General features: G+C 39.6%; 1 protein-coding gene across 1 annotated transcript in view; it reads right to left on the bottom strand.

Annotated features, from left to right (window-relative positions):
• Nucleotides 1-27,553, bottom strand: part of CFAP47 (cilia and flagella associated protein 47) — a 734,432-nt gene that overhangs the window by 81,852 nt on the left and 625,027 nt on the right. Inside the window, exons 58-60 of the mRNA XM_019528459.1 lie at nt 18,790-18,949; nt 17,416-17,510; nt 12,245-12,403 (exon numbers count right to left, since the gene is read on the bottom strand). Of these exons, the coding sequence (XP_019384004.1) occupies nt 12,245-12,403; nt 17,416-17,510; nt 18,790-18,949 (414 nt within the window). The remainder of the gene's footprint in view (nt 1-12,244; nt 12,404-17,415; nt 17,511-18,789; nt 18,950-27,553) is intronic.

The raw sequence follows: 27,553 nt of genomic DNA, 5'->3' as shown, positions 1-27,553 counted from the left end.
GGAAGTGAGCTGTAAGAGTTCCTGTTTCTGCTCACGTGCCCAGGAGGAAAAAGATAAATACAGCCTGCAAAATTCCTTGGTGGGTTCAGAGTAACCTGAGTTTTTGACTCTGCTCTGACCCTATTTGCAAACACACCTTTTGTGCCATCTAATGAGTGTGTGTCTGTGATTTTAGTGGCCTCCAGAGAAACGAACCGCTTTTAAGCATCATAATCGAAAGGTTCAGGTATCAGCAATAGACTAGAAAGGAGCCACACCTATTAGTCTTTTCCTAAAAACAAGCACCCAATCCTCTTCTTTCACAAAACAGGGAGGAGCCAAACTTTTTATTTCAAAATCAAAAGGTCATATAGTGCCACCCTGACCTTTACGCTGTAGCTCAGTGGTTAGAGCACTTACGCTAGATAGAGGAGACTTAGATTTACTTCTCTCCTGTGCCAGAGGAAATTCAACCCACATCTTCCACCTCTCAGAACAATGCCCTAATCACCAGGATAAATGTAGTAAATTTTCTTGCATACCACATGCCCGAAAAAGACATCTGCCTTGTCTTTGAAGGCAGAATGTAGAAAATACAGTCATAGCTTAAAGCTGACTTTTTCAAACAGAGACAATGTTGCAAAATGGCTGCCAGCTTTCCTTTCAGCCAGCAGGATGATAGCAGCTACAAAAGAGCTAACACTGGAATCCATCCCTCCAGCTTGCTTACAACCCAGCATCTTCATGCTTCTATTTCTATTCAGGCAAAGAAATTTAGCTTCCTCAGTTAAAAAATGCATCCTACTTTGGAGGGCTGATTTTTGGGGGAAAGACGTGTAATATGCAAAAAAGGATGGTATTCTGGGGTTAGGACCTTGTAAACCGCTCCTTTGGAGCTGTTCTCCCCCAAAGGGATAGGTAAAGATTATTCAGAGTGGAAAGAGAGAAAAAGTCCACATGGGTCTCTAGGCTTACTAGCACAGAAGTAGCCAATGTCAGGGATGTGTGCCGCAAGTGGCACAGACTGGCTGCATCTGCACAAGACGCTGACTGCACAGTAGCTTGTGACTACTGCCCAGTAGCAATGCATGGCATGAAGTGTGATGTGATGCTACCGTGCAGTAGTAATGAGCTACTGTGCAGTCAGCATCACAAGTATTAAATGACTGAACAGTAATGACTCTGCAGTCAGCATCTCAAGTGCAAGTGGCCACTGTCTACATGTGGCATGCAGCAGATTTGGGAGGGAACAGGCAGCACAGTGGCACACAGGACAGAAAGCAGAGCAGCAGATCAGACAGGAAGCACAAGGAAGGAAGAAGCAAGAAGAATTGCAACGTAAGCAGAGGAGTGCAACTGAGGTGAGCGCAGGGCTGATTTGTAGCACGCTTGTAAAAAATGTAGGCCCCCACCACGCTATTAAGTTCTAAATAAGGCCTCTCACCAAGAGCATAGCACTTCTGGACTTCAAAGGCTGCTTTATATGTTTACTATTAAATAGGAACAACTTCAAAGAGGGATTTTGCACAAACAATAATAGATTTGTATTGGAATCCTCCTTAAGCACCTCAACTACCTACTCCAGTCATCGTCTTCTGCAGGAAGGCAGCAGCTGTCACTGATTTTTGTGCACAGCCTTATGTCAGGCATGCTCTGAGAATGCCTATCAGGCCAATCTTCTCAGGTAAGATGGACAGCCCCAGTTGTGAAACCCATCAGAGCTTAGGCATATTTGGTCATTGAGCTATTGTCTTGACAGTGCTGTCAAGACAGATGTACTTCAGAATATGTCTAGGAACTAAACCCTTAGATGCCTTTGGTATGCCATCAAATGAGACACCTGGAAACATTATGCATCTCCAGGGTTAGCTGTCAGCTGAATGCAGATTTTCAAGATTTTAGAAGTTAGTCTTAAATGTCTTAGGTTTAATAACTGTCCCATTTTAGACACTAAATCTTTGTGGTTCTATTCCTTAATCTATATTTACTTCTTATGAGACACAGTTCTATCCTAAGAACAGGAAAGACAACTCACTTGTGTTATTTTTTATCTAAAAAAGTTCTTAAAAAACAATTGTTCTGGATTATAGGACGTTTGCTGTATACTACACATTGATGTTTTATTGCTTCTTTTCCAAACCAGCTTGAGCAAGACAATGCTGCTGTGTAGCAATTTCATACAATGCCCTGTGCTGACTATTAATTTATGATGCCCAGCTGCTAATCCTAAAAAAATGAATTATTAGCCACACCTGCAAAGATTCAAATCAACTTATTGTTATAGCATGTCAGCATCATAAATACAATGCATCTTATATTTATAAAACTGTAAGTTTGCATATATTTTTTATGAAACATGCTTGGGGGAATGTTAATTTTTCTTCTCTTTGCCAGATATGCCCATATTGCATTAAAGCAATGGGAATAAAGGATGTAAGAAAGCTAGGTTATGCACCTTTATTTTGTTTAATTACAAAGGCAACTAAATAATTCAAGTTAAAAAGGTCTGAGTGTTATCGGAACTTTATTTTGCTACATTTGTTGCTATATTTTGCTAAGTATTTTGTTAAGCAGGGCTGTGTAACTTGGGCATGGCTGGGGGATGCATTGCTGGTGGAATTTCCCCACTCTTGCCACGTTGGCCACCTCTGCCCCCCACTGAGTGGGCAGCAATGACAATGTGCGACTCCCCGCTCCGTTCTTCACAGACTGTACTAGGGGCATGCAGCTGGTGGCATATGGCCCTGCCAAGCCCTCCACTGCTACACAACAGCGGGAGAGAGAGATGCAGGGGCTCATGGGCCACATGCTGGCTCCTTGTGAGCTGCATTCAGCCCACAAGCCACCAGTTGGGCAGTTCTGGTCTAGAGTTTCTTACCATACCTCCAGATTTTTTCCACAAATTTGGAATGAGTGCACTTGACCCATACCAAACCCAGTGATAAACATGGTGCAAATTCATTGTAGATGCATCTTGTTTTTATTTGCATGGCTTCCCATTCTGCAACATGGAATCATCACCGAGGTGGAGTTCTAGAGGCAGCAGCTGGTCTTTATCAACTGGGTGTTATCAACTGGGGGCATCTTTCCAGATGGCTTTGGCCTCTGGAAGTTTACTTTTATCTAATCAGATTTCTGAAGAATTAAGAATTTGGGCAACTGAACCACTTGCTACTTCCATGGGAAACAAATCCCTATTCTTCTCATCAAAAAAACCCAAAAAATGGAGAACAGTTAAATAATGAGAAATGGAAGATTCCCAGAATGTTTATATGAACAATAAATGAGCACTTACACCAGTATAAAGTATCTACTAGTTTCTTCATCTATAAGAATTGTTTTACATTAGAGATACAAGATCTTCTCCTAAAAACATGATACTTTGCTATCTATTCCTCTACCATAGTCCTTTAAAAATTTTATGAATGTATTATTTCATCATTTTTAAATATTCTTAGTTACTGTGTTGCTTAGGCTTAGTTTGTCATTTCTAGCACCATCTACAGCATTCTTTTAAGACAGAAACTACACTGGATGAAAACTGCTATCAGGCAATTCTTTACAGAGGTAAATAGCATATTTGTATTAGCTACTCAGCTATTCGGTATTTTACTTTCTTGAATGAGATCCATATTGAAAAATAACGTCAGGAAGGATTGATATCAATTCTCATTGTGTATGTGAGTTAATGTTTTTGCACTTATGTGAAGTAGAATCAATCACTTCTTGTGAATTTACTTCAGTAATTGGTTTCTTGAAAGTTTAAGCTATATTATCTGAGCATGACTTAACACAGCATATAACTAAGATCATCAGTTTTAAATATTACAGAAGTCAAATATGACCTTTTGTAAAATCAAGGAAAGTCCAGAAGTACTGAATTACTTTACTGTCAGATAAAATACATGCAGTTGCTTATTTCTCAGCTCCACCCCCTGGAAATTTACTAGCTCTTATTCAGATCTGCACTTTGCCTTTAATAGTCACTGGATAGACAGCAGTTCAGCAGGGAAGTTTCTGCTGCACTGGGAGCAATGCCGCAGGCTAAAACCCAGAGCCTTCAAAAGCAGCAGACATCTCACTGATCCACACACAGTACAGCATGTAATCCTCCCCCTTGCCCCACACATCTCTCTGCGCTCTATTTATAACAATAGGTTATGAATTAATATGAGTGGAGGAACTCTCCTTTCCTCCAGCTGAAGTTGTGCCTTTGTGAAAACAAAAAAGCTAAATTCACAGTGCCAGAAAAGAGAAGCAGCAGCCTGACTCTGCAGCCTCCCCAGAGAAGGGTTATTTTTTTGTTCTGTTCCCTGGCTCCCATCATTTTTCACTTGTAATGACAAAAACCAGAAATATTTCTTGGAGTAGTAACTGGAACTCAACATCTCCCCCTCCTCTCCCACACAGAGTGCCTTAAGCACTAGACTACAAAAGTTGGGCTCCCTCTTCTAGCCTTTATTTCTGGGTCCATGAACCTTGCATTCTGTTCTGGACACGTTCAACCTTGTCCAGGCCTTTCAAATAATAGGTATGAATGCCTACCTTTATGAGAGCTCTTCATGCTTTGTATTCTGCACCTCTCCGCAGACCTTACAGGTAACTATAGTCCACAGAAGTGGATTCCAAACCTAGCTGGTTCTAAATAGGTCTCTAATCTTCATGCAAAGGTTTTGGAGTTGGTTTTTTTATTGCCGTTTTGAAGCATCTAACTCTCCCTATATAGTACATTGGAAACCTAGATACCTAACTAGGTTTTAGATTCCACTCCAACTCAGTTCAATTTTACTGAGCTAATTAAATTTTATATAGGTAATTGCTGAAAGGGTGCTCTCCTGATTTAGAATCAGAGCTCTGTGGTAGAGTCCATACACAGTGACCAATGTAATGAGGGCAGAGACAGTCCTGGCTTAAATGTCTGAAAATACTCCACACATTGGGCACTCCAGCACTTATTACTGGCTCAACAACCTACTTTAATGAAGTTAATAAAAACCAATAATATAATAGTACAATGGTCAAGTTGGCAAGCTGAGGATAAGTCACTGGAAGGATTTGTCTTCACTCTGGTAAATTATAGAGCTTAAGCTAGAAGTATTAAGTAATTTATTATGGCACCACACCAGATGCCCATATGATGGATGGAAGAACAAAGATAAAGCAACCTGATAAAGTTCACAGAGTCAGTCAGTGTTACAGCATGAATAAGAATGATTGCAATAGCATAACTTGGGCAGGGGGAGGAGCAGGGCACCAGGTCATGGGCACTATGAGGTGGTGGCAGAATGCATCCCTTCCCTCCCCAGGCAACTGCACTGCCTGACCTTAGGATCTGGACAATATAGCCCTGCACCCAGAAGTGTATATGGTGGGCCAGAGCTGAGCAGAATGACCATGGCCACCAAGCCTAAGAGCTAACTCAGATACAGTTATATGCACAGAGGGAGAACATGTTATAAATACTATCAGTAGGAATTTGAACAGCATTTATCTTCACAGGTATGAACTCATTTGAAGTTCTCCCCAGAACTGATGGCCCACTAGCCACGACTTCCATAAGCCAGAATGCCAGACTTGACAACTCTATGGGAGGTGGGAAGTAGTCCAAATTTTTCAGAAAGTCTGTTACAAATTTGTGCAATTGCCTTATATAAGTTTACAATTCCAAGACTGTTTTCAAGCAATAGGGCTGGAATCCTATTTGTATGTGATAACATGAAAACTATGTTTAGGCCCAATGTTCTCCAAACTAGAGAGGATTCTCAGGCTATAGGCTTTTCAGAGTCTCAGAACAGTCCGTTTTGACTGGGCTATGTGAAATGAATGAGTTTCAGTTCAACTGAAACTCATTCAACTGTGCATTTCAACCTATTCAACTGTACACTTCAAAGAAAATGAAGTTGGCAGATTTAAGTTGAAAAGCTTAGTACTGACACTAGAAAACTTGCACTGGCATTATTTGTATTATTTCCTCTGGGAATCAGAATGTGATTGGCAACTTTGGGAAGGGTTAAAGACTGAAACTTTTCATATGCAATATATTTGGGAAGGATGGCAGAAGGAGACATGGCAAGTGAAGAGTAACTAACAGCTTAGTATTTCATCCTATGACATTTCAAAGGAATTTCAAAAGTGTTATGAAATATAGATTAAAAAAATAAAGGTGCACACATAAGCACAACCATTATTGCTAATATGTTCCCAGGCACTAATAAGCCTGGACTTCAGTACTTCAGTTTAACTAACTGTGAAATGAAACATCTTTATGTGTATGTAGGTGCCAGCAGCCACATCAACCCATTTACTTGGCTTCAAAATCCCCATATTCCCTATAGCTACAATCTGTCACTTCCTAAATTAAAGCGTGGTTATCCAAATGAATTTTTCAAACAGATCCAGGTCAGAAACACTGGAAGGTCTTGTCATATTATATAATACTTACTATCAATAGCAGGTCCTTAAAATATCACTAGATGTTATAGGAATATTACATACTGTACAAGTTAGGTCACTAAGGACATCTTTACACATGCTCCGGGGTGGGGGGTGGTGCTTTAATTAGAGTGTCTCTTGGAAATAGGTCTAATTAAAGTACCCACAACATCTCATGTATTCAGTGCCCCGTGCTTCAAAATGGTGGCAGGGGTGCTTTAACTAAAGCTTGTTCAACAAATGTGGGGATGCGGAATACATGTGATGCTGAGGCTGCTGGATTGTGCTAATTAGCAAGCTCCAGCAGGCTCCATTAATCAAATCTGTTTGGATGCATTCTAATTAGAATGCATCGGAACAGCCATCGGGCATGTGTATAGGTGCCTTAAATTAGGCTGCTCATGCTTCACAAGTATTAGTGACATTTTCACAGTGTGTGCTAGCGGCACTCATAGCAAAGGCAAAAAAAGTTGAAGAATAGTTGGTTGGTACTGGCAATACGTTATTACTCTCCTCCAACATTATATTATTTACTTATTTTAAAAACGAACACAAATTGCATTGTGTAATACCCCCCACTCCCCAAAGAGACTAAAGGCTGTATGCAAAGGGAATAGCGATTTCCTAAAATTAAACTAATTATATTTACCAGGATTTAAAAATAAGGATTGGCCACCTTCTTCTGAACAGAAAATTTGCTTCACTCAACAAAAGCCATTTCAGTCATCCTGAAACTATGCACGAATCCAGGGTGATTTCATTAAATAGTTTTGGCTAGAAAACCAAAAATATGGGCTAAACACACAAAGGAGGAAGCAGCAATGCTCCCCTTTTATCTAATTGCTTGGGGGTCCAAAATTTTATCTATGGAGGACAGGGTTCAATTTGACTTAACAACCATTTCGTCGATTATTTCGGCTGAATTATTCTTAGTCATTAATATATTAACAGTTTCATTAGGTATAACATACTTAAATCATTAGTGAAAAAATTGACTTTCTAACCTTGTTAAGATGTTCATCTGGGAGATAGGACACTGCATTTCAGTATCTACTCCAGTGAGTGACTATTTAGGAAAGCTATTTTCAACCTTTTTCCATTTTGGACCCCTAAAAAATTTCAAATGAAGGTGCGGACCCCTTTGAATTGTAAGTATGGGTGCTCACCTAGTTTTGATTGATTGTAGTAATCTTTTGCAGACCCCTTAGACATAGTGTATGAACCCTCAGATTGAGAAGCACTGATTCAGGAGATCCTGAGAGCAATTTCACTGAAGAACACTCTATAATATGGTGACTTAGGGCCTTGTCACATAGCACACTTAGGGCATACTTTATTGAGATTGCAGTAAGCATTACTGTGCTGTATTAAGTTAAAATGTGTTCTGAGCAGCCACATAGTAATGGTTATTATAACCTCTAACATGATCTCATGCATAGCTCCCTGATTGTTAGTCCTAGCCTCAGCACTGCCCCAAAAGTCGTGAACCAGACCTGGTGATTGTTTGTCCCAGGTTCAAGACTTTACCACAGCCAGTTTAAGGCCCTGGACCCTCATGTTTACAGCTCCTACAAATCATGTTTGCACTATACCAGAGCCAGTTCAAGACTTTAACGTGGTGCCAGGGCTGGGACTGAATCAGCTGATTGTCATTCCCAGCCCCAGTATCACCTTGGAGCCAATTTCAGATTCCAGTGATGTCCAAGGGCTAGAACCAACAATCAGCTTGTTGGTCTCAGATGCTGGACTGAGTGGGGAGCCAGTTGGAGACTCCCATGCTGAGACCAACATTCGAGGGATTGTGGGTCTCAGCCCCTGGGCCACAAATTGCTCACATTATCTCTGTGGAGTGGTGTGATGATAGTTATTTAATGCAATCTACAGAGACTCCTCCAGTGAAAAGTCCTAACTAGTACGATATGATTGTATTTAGCATGTGTTTTACTGCCAGAATGCAGAGATACTCACGTTTTAAAAGCAGTTAACTCATCCTAGGTTAGGGACGAGTTAACTGCACTTAACCATTAATGGCCCTAACAGTCTCTTGGGAAGTGGGTTATAACTCCCTTTAGAGGAGGAAACTGAATCCATCTCTCTTGAATTCTGGGTCACTTTCATCTAACTGCTGAGCGATTGATGACAGGGCTATTGTCACCTTCTCCCCCACTGTTGTGAATCTAACACTTCATTTGCTTTGGTTTTTTTTCCTTTTAATCTAAAATAAAAAAGTGTGTGTTAAATTAATATTTTTTGGTTTTTCATTTCCATACAAAAAGTTACAAGGAACCTCCCTAAAAACTTTTACTTTTTTTTTTTTTTAATCTAAACTGATTTTTTTTCCAATTTTGGTTTGGGTGCTGAAATGCAAAAGTCAATTATTTGGACATCCCTGTTTAAAAGGTATCTGAAAATATGAATACATCTGTATTTTATTATTTTATTCTCCTATATGTTAAGCACAGCTTCATTGACTGAAGCCACATATGATTTACAGTACTCTAAATACTAACCATTTAATTGGCAGATCACTATAGCATTGAATTCATGGGGCTTTTGAACATTTAATGCCATTTTAACTGTACAGTGCTTAGATTATCCCTTCTTAAATTAATCACATTAATTTTATTTCAACCAAAATCCTGCTGAATGAGCTAGACTGAGATCTTTTAAAGTCTAGCACTGCTTGAGAGTTTTTGCATCTCAAGGGTTTATTCTTGTCCAAATAATTTAAATACTGAAACATAGTAATAGCTGTTTAAATTTAATCTGCCTGTAATTATCCTCATCTATCTTTGGATATAAAAATGCTTAATACACATCACATGTACAACTCTGATAAATTACTCTTTCAGGAAATAAATTAAAAATAGTGTGCCAAACTGTTATCTTGAAGTTTTACACTTTTATTTATGTTATTACTGATCACCTGTAGACCATTCAACTAGTGCCATTACATTTGATCAGTTCCACCAAGGAATGGATTGTAATAATAGTTTAATATCATTGACCACGTTCAGAAAACTATCAGAGCCATAATTGATCCTAGTGCCTTTCAGGTCAACGATTTCATTAATAAATTTCTGTCCTGAAAGGCTTCAGCATCCTAAATCAAATGCCCTTCAATACATGCAGAAGCTAGTATTAACAAACATGAAATACCGTTCTTATGAACTAGACTACCAGTTACATGTTAATCTTTCAAAACATGCTACAGTTTGTTGCAAAATGGTTGTTAAAAATGGCTTATGTTAATATATGATCCATTAGTATGGACCACTGTCATGTTATTTTGTCATTAACAAACACAGTACCATAGACTAGCATTTCAGGATCAAATAAGTTATGCAATCATATTTACAACTCTAAAAACAGACAGGATTATGTCTTGGAGATTACAAATCTTACTATACTAGATTGACACCAATTGGTTTTTAAAATTTGAATATAAAAATGAGGCTAAGTACAGCCATTCAAAAAGTTCAAGGCGGAAGGGCTCTAAGTATCATGTTTTACTTAAAGTGTTTTAGATTAGATCAGAAGCAAACTGAACAGATATATTTTTGCTGTTTGATGGGAGGGGCTTGGAGCCTGCCCATACTGACTGAGGCTAGCAGCTAGGGGGTACTGTCACATGCCTCTCAGCATGTCCTGAGGGCCCCCTGGGCTGCCAAAGACTCCTGAGCAAAGCAGAATGGGAGAGCCACCCTTGGTTGGCTGCTGGCCATGGGCCGTCACACTCCCAGCCCCCTGCCACATCACCGTGGACCTGCCTCTACATCCAGCCCTGAGTTTCAAGAAGAGGCCCAGGGCAAACACAAGTGCACATCATCATGACTTGCATGTGCCTCTGTGTCCTGGCCTGCCCGCACCCCTTCATGGCATCCTGCCACCTGCACTCAAGCAAGCAGACCCAGGAGCTCTGGCAGGTCGTGCTTCTTGCCTTGTGTGACTCTCACCAGAAGCTGAGGGACATCACACATGCCCATCTGGATCTGATGTGGCAGTGGCTTTCCATGGCATGCACCCTCCTGCCCACAAACCATCAGCCCAACATTGTGACCAGACCCTGGCTGTGCCCATGTGTGGAAGCCTGGAGCTCCCTGGGAGAATGTGCAAGTGCCAGGGCCAGACTTCTGCATGGCTCTGCCCATGCACTTGGGTTTCTCCTGGACTATGCGTTAGGTCTGTGGGATGCTTTGTGGGGAGGCAAGGGCGGCGTGACCCAGGGATGCAGGTGCCATGGTGTCAGGGCTGATGCAGGGAAACAGAGCCCTCACAGCGGTGAGCCATGGCCAACTTCAAGCCTGGCTACAGCTCACAGCTGGCTGGAGGGAGGACATGAGGCTGGAGACAGAAGCTTTGCTGACTTGGGTCAGTGACAAGATGGGGATGGGGATGGGGATGGGGATGAGGATGGGGACAGTCCGGTGGTTGGGTAAAGCAGATGAGCTCCAGCTGAGGCTAAAGTGCTGCCCTGTGAGGGGGAAGTGAGGGGGGTGCTGCAAAGCCCCATAGGATGCCAGCAGAATGCAACCTATCTGAAGTTGTGATGGAATCTGGTACAGACGTTCGATAGAGCACTCTAACCTAAAGTGCTTTAGTCTGATACCACATCCTTCCAGGTCTATCTTAGATCAGGATCTGCCATTTTTAAAGTGCTCTATGCATGGCGAACTTATGGTTGGTTACAGCTGTAGAACACTTATTACATGTTAAGTAATTTTTTGGGTGATATCTTCTATTGAATCAACTGCATGGATAGGATAAAATCAGACAATGAAAGGTACTTTTCATCAGGTCTGTGAAGGGAAGCATATACAATAATGGTTAAAAACAGTGGGAGAACTTTGAAGTGGGAGAAGGGAGAATTTCTCTGGGATAGCCCTTTTCAGGTTTCAGAAGATGTCACTGTGTGGTCTGGCTTGTTTTTTCTTTAGATTGTGGATTTTCCATAGGTACAGCCTACTCTTCACATAACCAATGTGTTGGTTAAGCTATACTAAACCAATTAAGTGGCATGTCAGACATCACTAACAGTTCACTCTCTAATCCCTTGCTGTTTCTATACACAGTACAAGAAAAGACATCTTGTTAGAAGATCTGAAGACTGTGACCTTAGACACTTGGCTCTTCTGTCCAATATACATATGTTAAACTGACCCAGCAGACAGGAAAAGCTATTAATTCTCTATATAGCAGTCGTTTTTAACCTTTTGACATTCAAGGGACCCCTCATTAGACTCAAGGCAGTCCCTTGAAAAAGCTAGCTCTTAGATTTTGCTTGATTCTTGACTATGGAAAAATAATAGAGAAATTCTTCTGTTGCAAAGAACTCCAAAAGACCACAAATAGGTTAAAATATTTTTGATACTGTGAATTCCTTTTTGAAATCTCTAGGTTTATCTTGTGATCATCTGTAGGTGTTTGTGTGCCTAACAGCACTAATATTGAGTGGCACCCCACAGCACTCTTAAAAGGATCTCACAGCTCCCTGGTTGAGAATAACTGTGATACAGTTTCACAGTGAATTGCAGAAAAGTTACTTAGCACAGGAATAGATGTAATGTAATCCTGGAATAAAAAGATTCACAGGGCTTGTTTCAAGTGTTACAAAGCAACCACAAAATAAAATTTAACCAGCCAATTGAATTAATACTTGAATGGTATAGAATCACAACATCCATTCTTAAATTGACCTTTTAGCTAAGTTGTTTTCTTTTTTAATTAGTTTTGACAAAGATATAGTCAGGTCCTATATAGTGCTTTAAACTATTACATTACTTTAGTACCCACTGCAAATAAAATAACTACTATGTTTATTGTTCTTTCTTACCGGCAGTGACTTGAACTTCATCCTGGATGCTAGATGACTTATTTGTTGTGGTGGAAGCATTTCTTGCTGTTGGCATAGAGGTTGTTCCAGGAACTACACCAGTTAATAGAACCTCTACTCTCTCTTCTACTCTCTGTCTGGCTTGACAGCGTACAACAGCTGTAGAAAAGAAGGATCCATTTTTATAAAATGCTGCTTTTCAATACCAGTTTCCTGATTTTAACAAAATATCTAAACATATGAGGCATCCTTAGAAAAAAAAATATGCAGGCATTCCCTGCCCTGCTAATTTGCAGCGCAAAGTGGGAGGGTAGACTTGGAGAGGGGGGAGGCTTGTTAACCCCAGAAGATCCCAGGGTCAAAAAAACCCCCACGCCTAAAAGAAGTGGGGTGGTGCACATGGTGGCAGCGCTCACCACCCAAAACTGGAGACTGGCCAGCTGGAGCCATGCTCTGGCTGCCCGCCAGCCAGGCTTCCTGCTGCAGGATCACAATGGCTGCAGCTCCTGGAGGCCCCCAAAACCCCAGGTAAGGCTGCTGGGCCCAGCACAGTTGCTGGCCCAGCCTCCACTACCCCACCCACAGTAATGTACCGCACGCCAGAGCACACATGGCATGGGTGTTCCCTGGGCACAAGTAGTAGCAGCATACATTATGCCACTGCTGTTTGTCCCCAAGGAAAATCACATCCCTGCTCATGGGGATGCGCCCTTAGAGGGACTGAAGTTGTGAAAAGGGAAAACTCCTTTGCCTGACAGTTCAGTCATGCTCTCTTTAACCAAAGCCAACATGAGATTGTTCTCCCTACAGTAAATTGAACAATTCCATTTTAGGCAATTTATTTTCAAAACCGATTCTCAAAACTACTTGAAATTTGATTGTCCTTTTTTGTTGCTATGATGGAATTCAGATATGTATTCACCTTCATTTGAAAATAAAAAATACAGTATTGTTTTAAAATATGGATCTGAAAAAAGGAACTGAAGAAACCCCCCCTACAGGCAGGTAAGAAATGTGGAAAATTAAAAAAAAAATGAATTTTTTTAGCTATTTGTAGAGAAGAACCCCGATTAGTTATTGTTTGACTTAAGTTCCCCTAAAGCAGGGGCAGGCAATTATTTTGGGTGGAGGGTTGCTGACTGAGTTTTGGCAAGTCATTGAGGGCCGCATGACAAGAAGCCCAGGGCAGATAAATATTAATTTTCTAAAATTTTAGGGGCCCCACAGGCCAGATAGAATGACCTAGTGGCCTGCACCCAGACCCTGTGCTGCATTTTGCCCACCTCTGCCCTAAAGTATATGAGGCAAAGGAATTCTCATCTTCAGTGTAAAATTTTTAATTCTGCAAATGATTTTATCTTTATCTTCTACAAAATTTCATTTCATTCAGAAAGTGTGTCTTTTTTCTGCATATTATATTCTGTCAGACTAATTATTATTAGGAATCTTTCAGCATTTGTTGGTCTGAATGATTAGGAAATTGGTCCAGAAGGTGAAGGACAAACGTATATACTTATATAAAAAAGGAAAAACAGATTCAGAAATTTTCTGGTGCATCAAAACCTCACAAACATGGACAAAGAAGAGTTGATTATAATTTTTTTCATTCTTAAGACTTCAGTGTTCTTTCTGTCAAAATTATGCATTACTGCATAACGCAAAAATTATTTGTTCTATGAGTATGAAAAGCTGAAGATTATTTTGTATCTCTTCAGATGATGAACAGTCATAGATTTTTTAAAGTCAGAAGTAGTTGTGTAAGAGGCAAGCTGGTGTCCAGGGAAAACTTTGTAGGAGGCAGGCATTTGGTTCTGAAAGCAGGGAGCACAGGTTCTGGGGGGAGGGAGGGGGGTCCAGAGATCAAATGAGGGGCCATAGATCTGAGGGTGGGGATGGAGGGGTAGCATCCTAGTCAATTCCAGGAACTTCTAAAGCAATCCTAACTGAGTTGCTGTTGCCACCACATGCTCTGCCTGCCCTGGAGCTCTTGCTCTTCAAGCAACAACTTCAAGGCACAGACTCCACGAAGATGGGGAGGGAGAAGTTGCCCCTCCTAACTTGATGCATGGGGCAGGTGCCCCTCTCACCCAACCCTAGTTATGCTACTTGTCAGAAAGAACCACTATGATTCTCTGACTTGACTTCCTGCCTAACAAAGGCCATTCAATCATACTCAGATCTTCTCCAATTGAGTCTATACCTTGGCTGTGAGCAACAGGATGTCCTTTAAAAAGGAACTGAAACGTAATACAAAAAAGTCTTGCTGCGACAGAGAATCTGCATCATCCCGTGGTAAGTTTTTTCAATATTTAATTACACTGAATATTAAAAATTTATGCTTGATTGCTGAATTTACCTCCCTTTAGCTTCTAGCTACTGGCTTTGGTTTTTTTTTTTTGTTTACTAACTTAAACAGCTTTCTGTTATTTTCCTTACACAAAAATAATCAGGAAATCGTGATCAAACCACTTTACCATATCTTAGACTCAGCTTCCTTAGTTTCATACCAGAAGGCAAGTTTTCCAGACTGAATCTTTCCAGACTGAATCATTCTTGCAGCTCCTTTCTGAACCTTTTCCATTTTTCAAGTTTTGGAGGCTAGACACATATGCTAAATACAGCATTACAGAAATGTTCTCACTAATCCTGTACAAAGGTAGTATGACATCCCTATTCCTCCTCAGTATCCTCCTCTACCCCAAAGGTCTCATTGGGTACCTTCTAAGCCTCTGTGTCGTACTGTTACATTCTATTGGATACTGATCACAAACCCCAATTCCTTTTACAATCCACTGATTTCCGAAGTACAGTGAGCATGTGACCTCCATGGTTTTCTCCTCAAATCTAGCTCTATCAAAAGGCATTTGGTTAAATTATGCCCAGCAAGGTTGTTTCCCCAGTCCTGGCCTGTCTTTAGTATTACTTCCCGCTCAATTTTTAACTCCTCAGCAAACTTTATTAGAAATGATAAACTGTTTTCTTGTAGATAACTCACAGATATTGACTGCAATTGGATCAAATCCAGATCCTGCCAGGATTCTTATAGACACATTTCCATTCAGTGATGGTTTCCCTCATAAAATGTAATGAGGTACTCTGTCAAATATTTTCCAGAAGTTTAAGTACACGTAAGAATGACAAAAGGGATTGTTTGAGACTCTTGACATAACAATGCTGAGGTTTATACTAACTGTCTGTAGCTTCTAAATATGTTAACAATAATTAGCCACATCAGAATGAAAGACATTTTTTTTTGTTTAAGTTACTGATTTAAAGAGAAAAAACAGATGTCTAGTAGATTACTTATCCGGGTCCCAAAGGCATCAATCATATTTTTAATGGGATTTATTTAATGGGGTATATTTAATGGGACTTAAGCATGTACCTAAGTGTTTTGCTGAATTAGGACGTATATTTAGAAGGCAAAAGTATAGTCTATTTATAACTCTAGCTCATGGAAGATTGCATAGCATAAAGATGATTGCTATCACCTTTAAATAGCATGTGTATTCAGAATTAATCGAAATATATTGGTGTGAACTACAAACATTTACTGAGCATAAACTACATGGCAATTGCACCACTCATAAATATTCCACACATTTTTATAGCAGGTTTTATGAATTTAAAATTAGTTAAGATGTGACAGCTTCAGATTACATACAGCAATAATGTCTCTTAAGCAATTTATGAATGCTAACTTTTTTTTATATATAATCACTAAACCTAGTGAAAACAATGGCCTAAGGAAGAGATGTTTATCACAAAGTCTGCCAGTTACATATTGAATTACACATTTACAATAAGAACACAAATATTCACATTAGTACACATAATTTTAATGCTAATGAGAATGGCTAAAACTGTGTCATGCTGGGCAAAGCTGAAAGATTTGATAATAATATTCTGCTTCACTCTTCTGGCATATTAAAGTGGAATTAGTGAAATGAAAGCTCTAATTAATATCACATCATTGGCATTTGTCTGCAAGTTAAAGGTCCTTAAACATTTTACAATGATGACAATATAGATAATATATATCCGTACTGAGTTCTATAATTGCAGTCCTCAAGAAGTCTCTGAATTACCAATCCACACTAAGGCAGGCTATTGTTTTCATTCATCCAGAGAAGAGTCAGTATAGAATTGACTAGCAGATTTGGAAATGCTCTTATCTACACATGTGCAGTGCTTTTCTGAAGATAGTTACTGTATAAACCAGTTCACAATGTTTATGTTATTTAACAGAATTTAAAGTAAACCATGTTAACTTATACTGTGGCTAATAAATAGATGTATTTCATTTAGCAGTAGTCATTCAATATCTCTAAAATTAAATAAAACCCAAAATTCCACCATTATTCGATTCGATTATCATTTAGTACAAGTTAATTTTCTAGGAGCATTATGACAAATTAATGTTACTTTTAGTCTTCCATAAAAGATTATAGACATCAATGCCCATTATTTGATTCATACAATGGGCATTGGTATCAATATTCTCTGAGTGCATGTGCATGCGTGCGTGCGTGTGCGTGTAGGCATGTTTACAAGGGTGTTTTGGACTATGTAGGAGGTTGCAATCTACCCATCTGTCAGCTTTCTGCTTGATTCACTTAAATTCTCCAGATAGGGCTTAATTTGTACCTAGGAAGTGCAAAGGTATTAAGCTTTCCATTTGCTCTGTGGGAACATTTACCCATACTGAGAACAGAATACTGGATATGGGATCTGCTGTGTAAATTAAAGAAAGACATTTTCATCTAAAATCTCAAAAACAGTAGACATGAACAAAAAAGAGTCTTTCAAATGTGAGAGGAATAGTATATCAGGCTGATTCGATGACTGTAAATTATAAGCTCCAAACTGGTGGTTCAGTTTTGTAGAGAATAAAGTAATTTATATTCAAGTATGAAGAAGAAAAGAAATCTCACATAGATTCCAAGGATAATTTCATGTTTTTCCTTTGAAAGAGTTTCACACATTTTCTGCATTCTCAGACTTGGTATTAAAATACTGAACGCAACTACAAACCACACACACATCCCCCTTTGAAGATCCCTAACAGAAGCATAAAAGGTCCATGTGTTGGAAGACCAAAACTGAGGTATCACAAGTTAAGTAACTTCTTTCCTTACAGTTATGTTTTCTGCTTTTCAGGTATTACATACCTGGAACTAACTTCTGAGGTGGTGCTTCTGGGATTCCATTAATTGGGTAGATCCAGCGTATTCCATAGATTTCCCCATTCTCTGACAAAGTGACACTGTTTAGAAATTCAAGTAAAATATATAGGTAAGAAAAAACTGCTGAGACACTGGCACTGGTGATGCAAACTTAAATCTGTAGCCACAATTTCAAAAAATGATTTGTAATTTTAGGTACCTAACTTGGGATGCACTCAAGGTCCCTTCAGTTATCTAAGAAAAAGAGAAAATAATTAACTGCATTGGGAAGTGTAGGTAAGTTCAGTTGGATCAGTCTAACGAACCCAAACTAAGTTCAACTGCCTCAGAGATTAATTTGGATCAGCTGGCCATTTTTAGACTGATCTGTCTTGAACTTCTGTACAGGTTTCACTTAGATCAGCCTAACTACGAATCTAAGTATAAGGTCTCCACCAAGGCAAAAACTAAGTTAGGTTGGATGTCCATTTTTAACACTTTCTAACCTCCCTAAATGTTGGTATGCACCCCTAATCACATACATATATGAAACAGCTATTTTCAATATTTTCTTTTTTTCCCCTTTTTCTTAGATAACTGAAGGCACCTTGAACGCATCCCAAGTTAGGTACCAAAAGTTAGGTATCCCTGGTCTCACTGGATATCTTGAGTTCTTCAAAAAGGGCTCTTTCCATTTTGTGTTTCTATGCTCAAATTAACCTGGGCTTCAATATTCCATTACATCAAGGTAAAACGACTGTAGAAGTGCAAATGAACTGCACCAAGTCAAAATGTCAGCATGTTAAAACAACTTGCTTATTATCTCCTATTGCTGCTCACTAGCATTTGAGAACATTTCCTCTGATCTGCTCTTACATATTTCCTTGAAAATCTGTAACAAGTTCATTTATGTTAGTACTCAGATGAATGCAAAAATATCAACAAACAAAATCAGCATAGGGCCAAATCTGTTTCTTGTAGCTGATTATGTACATATACCAAATGTTTATTTACTAGTTCAGTTTAGTGTATTAAAGAAAACTGGAGGCATCCCACTGTTTTTCCATTTGCCCAATAAGCATAATACCATTCTTGACACTCGTTGTAGTTTTAATTTCCCAAATTTAAGAAAATGAATGATAGGTGTTCATATTGACTAAGTGCTGCTTCTTAATGCTGACGTGTTTCCTTGTTGTGATCTTAAATATCATATTGAACATTTCTTTCATGATGGACAAAATTCTGCCCCCAAAGTACAGAAACCATTCAATTTGAAGGCAGTGGGATTTGCATGAAAGTAGCTAAGGAAGAAAAAAAGGATCATCATCTAGAAAAATCCTCACCAGTCATTTTTTTTTCTTTTCTTCTTACAATAATTACCTTTTCAGTTCTTTATTTAACTCTACAAGATCCTCACAGAGCCAGTTTTCACCATTCTCCTTAACCACATGGACAACTAGCACAGCTTCATACAGTTTCATTTTATCAGGCATAAATAAAACTGGGATGTCCAATGTGCCTTTTGGTGATAATAGGATTCCTGTAAAATATAAAAGCAGTTCACTTAAGGGGAAAAGGATATGTTTTAGAGGCTCCAAGAGTCACTCAATTACTTTCTTTTAATATGTTCAATAGAACATCCAGTAAGCATTGTATAATAAAGGACATTATCTTCTCAATGATAATAAAATGAAGTTCACCTTCTTCTAGCAGTCAAATACTGTTTTGTTGCTTACAATAAACTTTTCCAGCACATGCTCTATCTCCCTCTATTGGAGAGTAATAGCAGTTTTACAAATCAGTTTTTCAGTATTTGCCATATTACTTGAAGGCTCAGTTTCTTAAAAGAAGTGTTTAAATTAGAATCTTATCGCTCATTAAAAAAAAAAGGGTCGGTACTCACAGGTTATTAGTAATATACTCTGAGTAAACACTAAATGCTCAAAAGCTGTAAAGTAAACTTAAACTATTTTCTATATATCTCAAATGATTTGGCTAAGCTGTTTTCATTATTAAATGAAAATTATTTTAGATGGAAAAAATCAAGAGATTGTTATTTGGATAGGTAGGTAACTAATCAAATGTTAATAAAGTGTCTTCAAAAAACACCAACTAGGTAATATGGTAACTGCGTGATATTTTGATACTTACCTGTTAACAGAATACTTAAAATGATTCCATGCTCTTTATTTCATATAAGATCACTTAATTTGAGAACTAATTCTTCTATATCCATTCCAAATGTCTGCAAATGGCTGTGGTCTGTGTATATTTCATACATTGCAGGCTGCACCTCTTCTTAAGATCTCACTCGCAGAACCCCTTTTATCTATAATTCTTGTCCTATAATTCTTGGCCTACTTATAAAGCCTCAATGCTATTTTATAGATGCAAACTAAGCAACTGTGAAGACTGACTCCATACATCCACTTTTAATATACTATTTTGAGAGAGGGAAAAAAGCTTCTCATAAAATTTTAAGGGCAGAAGGAACCATTATAATTGCCAAACCAAGATAACACATGCCAAGCTTTCCCTGAATTAATTCCTGCATCAAATCTGTGGCTTCAAGTTGTTAATATTTCTGACTATATCAAGTCCCCTCCTAAGGATGGGGGAGACCTGGTCAAGGAAAGGGGAATCATCAATGCCCACTTGAAGGAACATTTTGAAGACCTTCTCAATTGAGACTCTGTTGTTGATGAGAGTATTCTCAATGCTATCACACAAGACCTAGTCAGAGATGATTTCAGATCCCTCCAACTCTTGATAAGGTGAGGAAAGCTATCAAGCACAAGGAAAGCCATCAACCACAAAGCATCTTAAGCAGATGGAATCTTCATGGAAATCTTCAAGCAGGGGAGAGAGGAGCTCACATCACAGCTTCATGCCTTCATCTTAAAGATCTGGAATGAGGTCATCTGGGATTTTCTCATAAAGGATGCCATGATCATGACAATCTTCAAGAAAGGAGACTAGACCAACTATGGAAACTACCAAAGGATCACTTTGCTGTCCACCACAGGAAAGAATTGAGAGAATTCTCCTAAACTGCCTCCTCCTACTTACTGAAGAGGTGCTGCCAAAATCTCAGTGTGGGTTTAGGGCATCAAGAGGCACAACTGACATGATCTTCACAGATCTCCAACTATGAGGAAAATGCCAGGAACAACATAAGCATCTCTACATGGCCTCATTTGACCTCTTGAAAGCTTTTGACTCAGTCAGTTGAGAAGTGTTCTGGAGGATTTTTCTGAAGTACAGACGCCCAGCCAAATTCATCACCATTCTTTGCCTGCTCCATAACACGATCCGAGCGGTGGTCCTCAGTAATGGATCTACAACAGATCCCTTTGAAGTTAAAATGGGAATTGAGCAAGGCTGCATCATTCTTCTCAATATTCCTTGCCACAGTACCACATCTGACCACCACTGGAGCTTCCAGCTGGAGTGGACCTGAACTACCAAATGGATGGTGAGCTGTTTAATCTCAGCTGACTCCAAGGCAAAACCAAGACCACCCCAACCTGAATCACTGGGCTCCAGTACATTGATGATGCTGTAGTGTGCACACACTCAGAAGCAGACCTTCAGGCAATCATTGACATCTTAACCGAGGCATGTAAGAAAATGGGCTGATCCTGGATAGGCGTCATCAGCCACTTTCAGACACACAGATAAGACAATCATGGAAGACAATCATCTTTGACTATGAAGGATTGCTGAAGATCTGTTGCTATTATTCCATATTTACTCTCAAATTACATGCACCTGCCCCACCCAAAATGAGCCCCCCAAAAACTGAGGATTCTGTGTCTTAAACAAGGAAGCTGCATTTCTGTTTGAAACAGAAGCATTCATATTGCAGCAGCAGTGGAATTACTGTTTAGGTAGCTGAGGAAGCTGAGGGATCAGAGCAGCTGGTCAACATTTTAAGCTTTGCAAATTGTTCTGCATAACAAGAAGATACTGGTGAGGAAGCCAGGTATCTCCAATGCAAATATTTGTTAGATATTATAATGTACAACATCTTTTTTCTGAAGACAGGAGGACTCAAACAACAAAACCCATTTTTTGCTCACATCTGCAAAGTGTCTTTCAAGCAAGACCTTATAAATGCAAAGCACTCTTTAGCCTTTTCTCAGGTCAGGTTACCTGTGCTTCCTTGGCTGTCAGACTTACTTGTCCATAACTGTGGGCTGCTATAATCCTCCTCACAATATTTCACATGCACACAAAACACTCTTTAAAAAAAGCAATGCTTAGCCAAAGTCCTTCTACATGGATTGCTCAAATCCTGAGAAGACTCATTAATCCCTCTGTTCTTGATGGAGATATACGACCCTGTTTTAAATTATAATTATTGGTTATTTCTGTTACCATAGCAACCAGCAGTACTCCTCAGGGTTTAGGATCCTATTGTACTAGGTGCTATTAAAATATGGAATACTGAGACTGTGTGCTTCTTGGGGAATAAACTATCTAAGTTTGCAGTGCTTGTAGGGAAAATTTAAGGAGCAAGTCAAAGCTAGTGAAGACATGTATGGGAATCAGAAAAAAATGGGTAAGTTGAGTTCTTGAACTGAAGTAGGAAGGAATTTATTTGCAGTGGAGATGTCTGGTTGTAAGATTCCCATAAGAGATGCTCCACAACACAAGAGCAGACGCAGAGAAAGTGGATGTTGCGAGTCAGCCAGAACTGCAGGTTGACAGGAAGGACACTGGAGTGGAAGGGAAACAAAAGAATCAATGTGGAGGTGAATCAAGCTTTGAGAAAAATCAACAGATTTTCTCTGAGAGCTGCTCTAATTAAAGTGCCACCGCATGTGGTGTATCAGCATCCTCATGGTTAAAAATGGCGGCAGGAGTGCTTGAACTAAAGCTTGTTCAATAAACTTTAGTTCAAGCACCCCCGCCACCATTTTCAAGCATGGGGACATTGCTGAAGCTTGGTAATTGCCAAGTTTTTCTAGGGTAATTAATTCTACACTGGATTTAGCCTAGGGTAGGGCTGTATGTCATATGTCTGCTCCTTTTTTATACTGACCTGAACATCTGAGTGTCCAAAAAGATGCTCATATAGTACACATTTTTAAACTGCTGTATATGAAGTATTATTCTGGTCTACATCATAATAGATAAAAGGCTGGAGTACAGCAATTGAGCTACAAATTGCACTATAGTTAGCCATTTCAGCAGAGACTAAATGGGCCTAAAGGCTGACCCGTGCTATCACTCAAAGGAGAAGGTTGCAGTGAACACGATTAAAACCCACTGATGCCACAGTTTCAGATTGTATTAGAATAGTCCAAGTTATATGCACTCTCTGGCACCATTCGATACATTTCTTTGCAAACTGAAAGATTTTTTGTTACCTGATACTTTCTATTATAAAAATTCTATTTTCAGTTGCTTATAGCTTTGCTCAATTTCAGAGAAACTCCCTCAGACATTCTTTATTATTACTTTTACAAACATTATTCAGCCATTTCTGAAAATGAAATAAGGAAAAATATAGTTTTTGACATTTAAAAAATATGTCTATGATCCTTTAACTAAGGAACTCTAGGAGCCCTGTGCTATGAAGCAACTGCCAGAAATTTGGGAAGCTTGTTACCTGAGGGTCAGGGACATAGCTGCTCAAATTTGACTAAGCTATGACCTTTTGAAACAGACTTACAGAGGCATTAAAATTTGATAGTCAATCTTTCTGAAGATTCCATCTATACTGAGCGTGCCTATTAAAATTCCTGCCAGCCAATGAGCCTCTCTCCTCAGAATGGCAGAGAATGTTTCAGCTTAGTGATGAAAGGGTTGAGCAGTACTTTCTCTTTAATGGTTCCTTCAGACAACTTAAAGTTATTTTGGTATGAGAACTAATAGGAGAGAAACTCTCCTCTGCTCCAAGTGCTCCCCTGCTGATGACCAAGTGTACTAGAGAAGAGGAAGAAAGCATTCTAAGTAGGGCTGTCAAACAATTTAAAAGATTAATTGCAATTAACAGCAAGAAATAGTTAAAAAATAGTTGTGATTAATCACAATTTTGTGTAATTAAACAATAAAAGAATCCCAATTAATTATAAATATTTTGGACATTTTTCTATATTTTCAAATAAATTGATTTCAGTTATAACTCAGTGCCACAAGGACAGAGTAGAACTGTGCTAATTTCCACATAGTGATTAAATACAGTAAGTGAAAAGGGTCAAAACTAGGGTTACCATATTTCCAATTCCAGAAAAGAAGACACCTGTCAGAGGCACACCTCACTCCCAACCAACAGCCCCCAGGTACTGCTAGTGCCCCTCATGTCTGCCAGTGCCCTGCATTCCTGACTCGCAGTCCCCTACTCACCCCAGCAGTGTTTCCTGGGGCTGCCCAGCCCCTGCAAGCACGGGCAACAGCCCCTGTCCTGTCGGCCCAGCCATGGAGCTCCCCACTGCCCTCAAAGGGCTCCCCGCCTCATTCCCACACTGGACGGGCAGGTGCCCCACTCTGTCCTGTTGCAGCCCTGGCACCCAGCAGCATGAGGGGATGTTTTTCCCCCAGCACACATGGCCAGGCAGGCAGCAGGGAGCGGGAGGGGCCACTTTTCCCCCAGCACACATGGCAGCAGTGAGTAACGTGTGTTAAAAAAATTAACACATTGTTTTTGCATTAATCATGCCAGTTAACAGTGATTAACAGCCCTAATTCTAACTGATATTAGCAAAATAAGAAATGTCCAAGGGTTCAGGGATGGTCCAGGGAAAGTAGTTGAAAAAAAATGAGAACCAAGATGGACCAGGAGCAGAAATTATTAGGACTGGGAAAAGATCTGGATGTGCACAGCATGAGACAAGAAACTGAGGCAGGGCAGGGAGACAGACCTGGATAACAATGGGCTAAATGTATCTAGGCTTGTTTGGGAAAGGTGCAAAAGGGTCCATCACACAGCCCTCTGAATCTTGTAAAGAACCTAAGATTCCTGAGCCATAACATTCTTCTGTGGTGTCTCATTTCTTATTAGTGTCTCACATATGACTACTGCTATCCAGTCACTCCCCTAATTCTAGTTGTACAGGTCTGTATTATGGATCTAATGCACTGTGCAATATAATTCTGTGTAGAGATTTTAGGAGCTGACTTGGTTAATAGCAGCACTGATGAGGTATTCTACCTGGGCAAATTTACCTTGCTTCTCAAGGTAACTTCAGTGTAGACATGTCATAAAGAATTCTAATGCTACTGATTAACCAAATGTAATTAAATAAGATATAATTTGTTTAGTTCCTTTTCTAAACAAATCTAGGAAATGAGATATGGAAAAAAATTAGTAAAGTTGTGCATGAAAGTCAGGAAATGTCTAACAAAGATGATACCATTCAACCTTAATTCAGCCTTTTTGGGCTATGAATTATAATACAATCTAGAGTTATATATTCACGTACAATCCTTTTTACAGGGGGCTGCACAGTAGCAATTAAAGACCTAATTTAGGGACCATGGCTCCATAAACATGAGATAAAAAGGCTTAGGCTAAAAATATTTACATTTCTACATCTGAGAGCATTACCCAATATCACTTAAGGAAACTAAACAACTGCTTTGCATTAGCAATTGCTTAATTTCTGTGTATTCATAACATAGTCAATCATACCACAAGCAATTTGTCTGTGAAATGATTGCTTAAAAAATATCCTAATAATGTACCTTCAGAAAAATAATGTGGGTATCTAGACAAGTAATTACAGTACATTTACTTGTTTTCTTCCAATAATAGGTACAAATACTTAGTTAATTCTTAATATTCTTAGCTGATATACTTTTGCAACCTCTTAGACCTGTCTGGCATTTCAATGATATTAATATTCCATTACCAAGCATATAAACATTATTTCAAGAACAAGAAATTGCTCCTGAAGTGATCACCAGAACTATGTTTTATCAGACAGGTGGTAAAGTAATTTCAATATGTCTCAATGTAACAGGCTTAGATGTCCCCAACTGCCTTTGGCTTCACACAATCTGTGCTGGTTGCTAAGGGCACTTGGAGTCCAGTTGTGATGTTCCCTTCCATTGCCTGTCACCTCTACACAGGAAGCTCCAAGGTTGAAGCTGACATTCAGCTGAAGCTCTGTATCTCCTGGGAACACCCCAGGAAGGCAATCAAACTAATTTTTGCCCCCTTTTGTGTTGCCAGAGCAGCTAGAGGCCAGCAGCTAAACTGAGAATGAATCACTCTGGGCCAGGTTCTATTTCACCTATTAGTTGTCTAAATTGACCTAAATGCCTAAGTCCACCATCTTCAAGTCTGAAAATCTATTAATGCATCTACTTTTATAACACATCATCATATGACCCTTAAGGCTGAGTCACCAAAAGAAAAAAACAGCAAAGACAAGATCCCTCCACCTTTTGCATTAGCTGTGTTTCAGGGGCTCGAGCAGCAGGATGGTATAGAATCTCTTAGTCCCTTAAGCTCATTTATGTGCATAGTAGCTGAAATAGAATCTGGCCCACCACTATCTTTCTGAAAAAAAATCATAGGGAAAAAACAAGTGTGCTCCGCCAGCTACAAATTAAGTGAGGCTTTCTAATTTCAATTATTTTAAACCTCAAAATAAGCAGCACACATTGGATAATAATTCTGTGTTCTTCTTTGTACTCCTTACATATATTGTATGTACAGTAGCCTAATTCTGCCTGTTAAAGAAACCATTTGTTTCTTAAAATATATATTTTAATAGTGAACCTGCATGACTGCATCCTGATTTCAGTTTGGTGGAAAATAGGCTATTAAATACCATGGAAATACTAATTTTATAATACCACTGGTAACCAGTGATGTGGCTGCTCACACTTTAATACAAACATTCTTCTTTTTATAAACAGTTTATAATGACAGTAATTCCTGCATTACTACACTTGCCTATGACTGTCCACTAACAAATTCATCATTAACTTCTAGTAAAAACTTCCTTCTGGTTTTATTTAATTAATAAGATAGATGAATAAGTGTACTTGCCCCCAAAAAATCAGTTGGCTTCATGTTCCTCTGCTATCATTTCTACCCAAGAAAGTCATACCAGCATAGACAACATTTTATGTGATTGTTCCAGAGGGCAAGGAAACAGATGGGACCAAATGCCTGAACTGGCCTTGGTTCTGATCAGAAGTCAAAATAACTTGCTATACTCTGCTTGTTTTTCTCACAACATGAGCCCTGTCAGGGTCTACAGAAGCATTCAGCCTAGTAGTTAGAGCCAGGGGTGTGTTACCACTGTCCATAGTCAGGGGGCAAGCTGAAGTCAAAGCAGGGTTCACATGTCGAGCCAGAGGAGTTACCAGAAGCAGATGTCAGGAAGCACACTGAAGTCAAACTGGGGTTCCGAAGTTCAGGGACCGGGTACATGGCCAGGAATGCAGAAACAGACACCAAGGAAGTCACATGGACAAAAGCTGCACTTAGACTGAGACCAGGGTGTTGTACAGCAGGTGCTAGGTGCTGCAAGAGCTCCTTCAGAGCAGTCCTGGAACCAGTCAGCAGGCTCAGGCTCAGCTGGCCCTGCTTGGGGTTTAAGTGTTGCTGAGCTAGTTACCCAGCTGCAGTGCAAAGACCTTACAGGCCCTAGCATTCTGGATTTGTTGCAATTTCTGTCTCTTTTGTTTCAGCCCTAGGAAGAGGTGCTGAGTACATGGGGGTCTGAGCGGCATGGCTCCCCTTGGGAAGAGGGCTGTCACCTGAAATGCATAAAACTTTCTACATGTTGAACATTTTAGGCCCTCCCCCAGCAAAAATAAAAATTGGTGCCTATGGCCCTAGGGAAGGTGCCTACACAAAGTCACCCTTACTGAAGTAATATAGGTATGTAACACTATGGTCAGGTTTTCACTTGTTGAAGACTGGGTTATTTTTTGTAAACTGAAGATGAAAGAAAATATTGCCATCCTACTGTTACAGCTTAGAAATTATAGGCATAAGGGTTAAAGTCTCAGATTGCACAGCACTAAAAATCTGGAGTGGAACACCCTGGACAGAGGGACAGGATAGGAAGGAAAGGTGGAGGAGTAGCACTCTACATCAAGGAGGAATATACTTCCTCGTTAATTAGCAAGGGGGCAGAGGGGGGGCACTCTGAGGTGCTCTGGGTTAGAGTAAAAG

The sequence above is a fragment of the Crocodylus porosus genome, unplaced genomic scaffold (assembly GCF_001723895.1).
Source record: "Crocodylus porosus isolate Cpor-Errol unplaced genomic scaffold, CroPor_comp1, whole genome shotgun sequence".
In the NCBI taxonomy this organism is placed as follows: Eukaryota; Metazoa; Chordata; order Crocodylia; family Crocodylidae; genus Crocodylus; species Crocodylus porosus.
This window is presented reverse-complemented; position numbering and strand designations above follow the sequence as displayed.